At 39.5% G+C, this 7,056-nt stretch overlaps 1 protein-coding gene across 1 annotated transcript; it reads right to left on the bottom strand.

The window, feature by feature from the left end:
• MS3_00002295 (uncharacterized protein) lies at positions 1 to 2,409 on the bottom strand. The gene is made up of 3 exons (XM_012938932.3): positions 1,912 to 2,409; positions 981 to 1,206; positions 1 to 943 (listed from the first exon to the last, which is right to left on the bottom strand). The coding sequence occupies exons 2-3, from the start codon at positions 1,190 to 1,192 to the stop codon at positions 763 to 765; spliced, it is 393 nt and encodes a 130-aa protein (XP_012794386.1). The 5' UTR covers positions 1,193 to 1,206; positions 1,912 to 2,409; the 3' UTR covers positions 1 to 762.
• Between the last annotated feature and the right edge of the window lie 4,647 nt (positions 2,410 to 7,056).

The raw sequence follows: 7,056 nt of genomic DNA, 5'->3' as shown, positions 1-7,056 counted from the left end.
ATTTGAACATAAGATTCAGGGACCCTGGTCAATAGTAGTTATCTACCATTTATAAACTTACTTCACGCGCTTTGATTTGAAATGTTAACTGTCATACTCAGTTGACGGTGACATTCAATAACTTAAGCCATACTTGTATAAAAATTTTTTATGACTCTATTCATCGCAGAAAGTTTTCAAAGTAGGACATATGTAACTTATTCGAGACCAAACACTAACCAATTTTAGTTTCGATCACCAAACCGGATTAATATTACACCTGTTTTATCGGTCGATTGCTTTCATCATTAAACACAAACGCATCAATAAGCTCATTGATTCGTCGGGTAATTTTTTCTCTTGTTCTCTTCGAGATTCTCCCTCACACACCCTCTAAGTACACAAAGTACCTTCAGGTTAGACAAAACCTACCAAAGGTCAAACATTACATGTTTGCACAAACAACTATTGATAAAGTGTTTTAATGAACCTGATGAGGACGCAATTTATGATATTGAAATAAAATGCTAACTAGATAGTTTTTGCTTATCATACAAATGAGTAGAGCACCACCATAATGCATATTTCATGCCATGCATATCCTAGCATAAACCCAGTTGAACTATCCTTCATACGAGTTAGACAAGTAAGCTATGTAGCAAAATGATTTATATAAAAATTACCAGCATTTAATTTAACAAGTGTCATTTAGTGAATAAATAACGTCATATGTATTTTTATGAAATGATGGCTTTGTACAAAAGAGTAGACTGCTTCCAGTTCTCAGCAGACAATACCGGAAACTAGAACGGCTATGTATATCTTCCCAGGAATAGTAAGAGGTGACAATATTTTACGAAGTACGTAACTCTCTGCTCCACTAATAAGAATCCGATTAGGATCTGCCTGTGAAGAAACGAATAAAGGTAACTGACGGAGTTTTCTTGCCGACCAATTCAATCCTCTAGGAAGCATGAGTTAGGGAGAAAGTAGGATCATACTTTGAATAAATGTTTTGTATGGCAACGGGAGCAAATGATGTGAGACACCTAACTGGTTGCTTTTTATAGCATATTATCCAAAAACCCAGAGCTAAACCAATCCCAAAAGATTCATGAGCTAATAATGCGACAGTTATACGTGAGTATGACCACTGTTTGGTATCAATGTTAAAATGTTGGAAAAGCTTCTCAGCCACACTGCTAAGAGTCATAATATCCACAAGACCTAAAGGAATAAAGAAAATCAGAGTTAAATCCTTCAAAAACTAAGGATAATTTACGTATATCGTGACCAAAGGAACCTGTTTTACACTTAAGTTTGTATGGATAAGATCTTCGATAACCCTGAATTAAATTATACTTCAATGGTGCATAATTCACTTAAAAGTTGTAAGAACTGGACAAGTACAATATCAGAACGTTGAGTACAATTCTATCCCATCCATACTTTTAGCTTAATGCATGAGCGAAAGTCGACTTCTCATGACATAGATTAGTGCGTAAAAATTAATAAACTGACGGCCTTAATCAAGAAATGCTGCTTAGTTATAAAACAATTGACAATACGAAGTAGTAAGATAACAGCTTTGACCATAGTAATTAAAACACAATCCAAATTATCCCATCGACTAAGGAGAAATAGCAAGTCTGCTTATATATATATAAAGTCGAGATAGTATTATGAGCTATAACTCTATAGAATTATCAAACCAGAGTTTTCGCCACCAACTGATATCAGTTGTAATGCAAAAAGGTCGGGGTTAGGTATTATGAGCTAAAATGGAGTATTGAGTTGAGTTTGCGAATTTTGGCCGGGGTTCTCAACTCAAACCGATGCCATCTGATGCAATGCATTAGGACCTTCATGTTTACAAACTTGAGAAATTTAAGATTGAGATTTAGAGTATAATTCAGAAGGGGAGAACATTACCTAGCTTCACCAAACCCTCTTGATTAGGGGATGAATGACATTAAGCAGTTAAGTAGTGTGCGCCTAAGATTAGACACAATCTGCTTTGGAAGGAAATATACACTTATTCAGTGATAAGGATAGGAGGTCTGTCGACGGATATTAACCCTTGCAGCTAGCTGCGTTTTCCCCTTTCTCTTCCAAAGCATTTACCCCTTTATTCCCCCTTTTTCGGTTGTTTGTGCTTGTAACACTGTGCAGGTCCAGTCTCGAATTGAATATATCAACAGGTGTTAATATTACGTGTTCTGGTAGAGAATCCCAGTAATTCACTACTCGGTGAAAGAAACGAAACTCTAAACGTAGACGATTTAATCGCAGTTTTTGAACTTCCGTCAAATATCCTCTCAAATAATCAGTCCTAGACGGAAGGGAAAAATAAGACATATTAATACCAAGGTCATCGTTCAGTTTTCAGTTTCAGTTTCAGTTTGGGATGGACAGGGGGCTTGATGGCCTGTGTTAGTCCTGCCAATGGTGGTCTCTCGGTTGATCCAACTTTCTTTTGAAAGAGTCGACGGATGGAGCCTCAACCACGTGCTCAGGTAATGAATTCCACTCGTTGATGATTCGATGGGAAAGTCGATAGTCAGCTGACAAGTAATTTGTTCTTGGCTTGTGAACTTTTTTCGAGTGTCCTTGTAAATTCTCTGTTTTGGGAGATAAGAAAAATGAGGGCATGTTAGGTGAGAATTTATCACTAAGCAATTTGAAAGCTGTAATCAAGTCGCCTCAAGTTCTACGATATGACAACGAGAATACGACGAGTCAATATTAGACCACCCCGTAATCTACGGTAAGATAACGGAGATAGGTTGAGGTGTCTCAGTCTGTCTCCATAAGATAGGCCAGAGAGACCTTTCACCATTTTAGTCCCTCGCCGATGGGTTTGTTCCAGCGTCTCCGCTCCATACTTGAAACAAGGACTTGCTGCTTGAATCCCATATTCCAAATGCGGTATCACGAAAGTCGTGTATAATACTCTCAACATTTCTTCATCCAAATACTGAAAAGATCTACGAAGAGCTCATAATACTATAAAGACTTTGGCAGCAGCAGCCGTACAGCTTCTCCTAGTCTTGAGATCGCTGCTTATTATGACCCCTAAATCTTTCTATTTTATTACTTGGGGTAACACAAATTCATGTATTGTGTAGTGATATGAATCATTATAGCTATTTATTTGCATTATCACAGTCTTGTTAGAGTTCACTTCTAGCGACCATCTGCCCACAGATGCCACCAATGAGTTGAGACCACCCTGTAATAATATTCTGACATACTGTGTAGGGGTCTCCAAATCTTTATGTCATCGGCGAAGAATAGAACGGATGACTTTGCTACAATTGGTAATTCATTTACATAAAGTGAAAAGAGAATAGGACTGAGGATTGTACCTTAGATAACTACACTTTTTACAGGTTCCCACCATGAGAGAGCCCCATTTACCCTTAACTTCTGTCTCCTGTCATGGAGAGTCACTTATCCAGTCTATGACCTTATAACTTACTTACTTACCATCTCAGTCCAACTAATATCGGGTGCACTAAAGTCTCCTAATATCAAGCATCTGTTATTCTCACTCCATAACTGAATGTGCTCTAAAATGAAGTCATCAGCTAAGCAGATTTGGCTGTGATAGATGACACCGAGTATAAATGTACAACATCCGGTAGTCGACTCACAGCTTATGACTTCACAAGTCCCACTATCATGGGATTCGCAAGTAAAGGAACGGACATTTATATTATTGCCTATGTATAAAAGGACACCACCTCCTTTCCTACATCTATGTCTATCATGTATTATTATTAGTAGTAGTATTACTTCTTGGTAATCGGATAATTCTGGAGTAATGCCGAAGATATGGACTAACCAAGTTTCCGTCACGGCTACAATGAGTGGCTTTAATTTGCCCACTAATGCCCCTAGTTCATAGAATTTATTTCTTAGACTACGAGCGTTGGCATATAAAACTACTAGCGAGAACGGTCTATCCACACAGGCCCTCGTAGCATTCACTTCCAAAATCTGACTATTCGAAAACTCACTAAGCGGAGATTTTCTTCGACGAAAGTTCAAAAACCGAGATTAAATCGTCTATGTTAGGAGTTTTGTTTCTTGCACCGAGTAGTGAATTACCGGAATTCTCTACCAGAACACGTAATATCAACACGCGCGTTATCTAAAAAGGACAGTGGTATTGTTTCTCGTTGAGTTAACTAACTGTTTTGATCGTAAATTACGCATCAAAACTAGTGTTTACACTTTAATTGAATCTACCCCAGTTAAAATGATATTGTATTGAGTGTTTCGAATTTGCTTTTGTGTATTTATTGCATCGAAGCATACTTGGTCGACTTTTACTTGATTTATTTAGTTAAGGTTTGAGAATCCTTTCACATATCCTGTTTGTGTTACCGTTCTAGTTGATTTTCAAAATGGATAGATCTGCCCTTTAAATGTGGACAACCATATTGCTTATTCCGCGTGGAGGAAGGGATGCAATGTGATGAGTGTAATAACTGGTTCCATAAGATGTGCACCCGACTAAGCCCCACTGCATATAAAAGGTGCTCAAGGCCCAACTCTCATTGGCTTTGTAGTTCTTGTTGCTCGAGCAAAACTTTGCTTATCCAGGAAGCAATTCGTCTCCTGGTGTTGGGTAATAAGAAGGTTGATGAGGGCTGTACTGGCAACATTGGTACTGATGGCGAAGATAGCGTTATTATCGTAAGTGCTGTCACGGCGCAAGCCAGACATCTAACTGTGCAACCTGCTATTAAACCGTCTACCCCGAAACAATCAATGAATGACACCTCATTAGATATTGGTGGCCATGTTGCTACAGCAGCAACCGGTGACCCAGATAAAACAATTACTGTCCCGAGTGGTTCTAATGTGGATGCTACGACTGATGGATTATGGGTGACACGGAAACGCAGAAGAGTAGGAAAGACAGCTAAACTAATGATCGTTTACTTGATAAGTCCTTGGTGGACTCTCAGACCAATCCGCCAAAGCTCCAAAGTAAAGCTTCGTCTAACATTGTTGTGAGTCACTCACAGGACTCTGTTACAATAAAAGCTAATCGTAAGATACCAGTAGTTAATATACAGGATCTATCGTCACGGTCGAAAGCTGTGAACACAGTTTCAAAAGAACCTAAACCCCTCCCTAGTTTAATTAGTTGGAATCTAGAGGAGTCGAAAGACAACGACCCTGCTAGGAGACGTGCACGTGACCTGCAGTTAGTGGAGTCTGTGGTAAGGAATGTACTATCTGAAGAGGTTTCAGGGGTACATATTACAAAGGTAATACGACATGGTAAATCGGTTGGAGGCGAGACCCAACCAAGAAGAATCCTGAAGCTGGTTCCCGGGAGTTTTGAAGAAAGAGACATATTATTGAAAAGCTCACTAAAAACGCGTGACTCAAATATCCATATCCGACCAGATTGGCCGCTTGAGGATCGAATCAAGTGGAAGAATGCTCTTACGGAGTTGAGGACTCGCAAGTTAAATGGCGAAATTAACCTTACCATTAAGGGTTTTTGGGTAGTCAAGTCTTGGAAGCCAATGCTTCCGTGGCCTGTATATTTGCCAAAACACCTTAAGTGTGTGCTACACGAACGCTCGTAGTCTTAGAAATAAAACGTCCGAGGTAAGTCTGATGGTGGAAGAATTATGTCCCGATATAATCGTTGTTACAGAAACTTGGTTCACAGTAGATATGAACTGTTCTCCGTTCATTGCAGGCTATATCTGTATTAGAAGTGATAGAGTTTCAAGTTGCAAAGGGGGAGGTATAATATTTTACGTTAGGGATCACTTTCGTGTACAATCAACCATATCGGAGGCTCATATCAGTGGCACATGTGAGGTTGCATGTTGTAAGATTAAATCTAGAAATGGGTTAGTGACTATAAGGGGAATATACCGTAGTCCGTCTTGTCTTGCTGACGACTTTATCCTAAGACACATCTGTTCTTGGAGTATGGCAGAATGTTGTCTCATCATTGAGGACTTCAACGCACCGCATATCAACTGGATAGAGCTTACGGCTCCAGGTAGTGGTTTCGATAGCGATCTTTTATCTACCGTTATTCAGTGTGCACTTGTACAATGTATCACAAAACCGACACATATTGATTTCAATCATGTTTAGTGGCCCTTTGATCTGACTCCATTTAGAGCGTATGGAAGATTTGCTATCGCTGATTCTCGTATATCATCGTCGACTTAAATCGTGTTATCCAATAACGGAATTAAATAAGTCGAATAACGACGATTGACTTGAGAATACATATTGATTTCAATCATGATCCGTCACTACTGGAACTCGCCCTCACCCACCACTATGAGAATGTCTTTGATATTCAGCACCTTCCCCCACTAGTGACACAGTGATCACGTTGTAACTCACTATAAGTTTAAGACACATGGTATACGATTTGTATATGTTCTACCCCGTCCCAATATCTAGCGAGCTAATATTCCGGAAACCAGAAACTGTACTATCTCGACTGATTGGTCGGTCGACGCGGATAGATCGATCGAAGATGAATGGAATAAGTTGAAGGCTACATTCGAGTCCGTAACGTCGCCGTTTATCCCATGGTCAGCACGTAAGCTATCACACTGCTCTCCATGGATTAATAAGGAAACCCGGAAGCTGTTAAAGCGTAGGAAACATTTCTGGAACTTATTCTTGCTGACAGGTCATGCATCATTTAAGCATGAGTACCGAAAATTCCGGAATACTTGTAAGAAAACCATAGCTAAATCCCGTACTACCTGCGAACGACAACTGGTATATGATAGCCGTACTTGTCCGAAACGATTGTTTTCGTATGTTAAACGACAAATGAAACGTAGTGATGGTATTCTCCCGTTACTGTCACACGAAAGTTCAGAATTACTAACTGAATCAGATCGAGCGAAAGCTGAGACTTTTTCAGATTATTTTAGCGAAGTCTTCTCTACGTTTATTGTAACAAATACTTGTCCTACTCACACCGAGATACCAACCATTGAATCTGTACAGGTGACTGAGGAAACTGTCCTTCCGTTGATAACTAACCTCAAACCTGGTAAGACACCGGGC

Source organism: Schistosoma haematobium, chromosome 1, assembly GCF_000699445.3.
Source record: "Schistosoma haematobium chromosome 1, whole genome shotgun sequence".
NCBI classification, from domain to species: domain Eukaryota; kingdom Metazoa; phylum Platyhelminthes; class Trematoda; order Strigeidida; family Schistosomatidae; genus Schistosoma; species Schistosoma haematobium.
The sequence above is the reverse complement of the archived record's forward strand: the minus strand, read 5'-3'. Positions and strand labels throughout refer to the sequence as shown.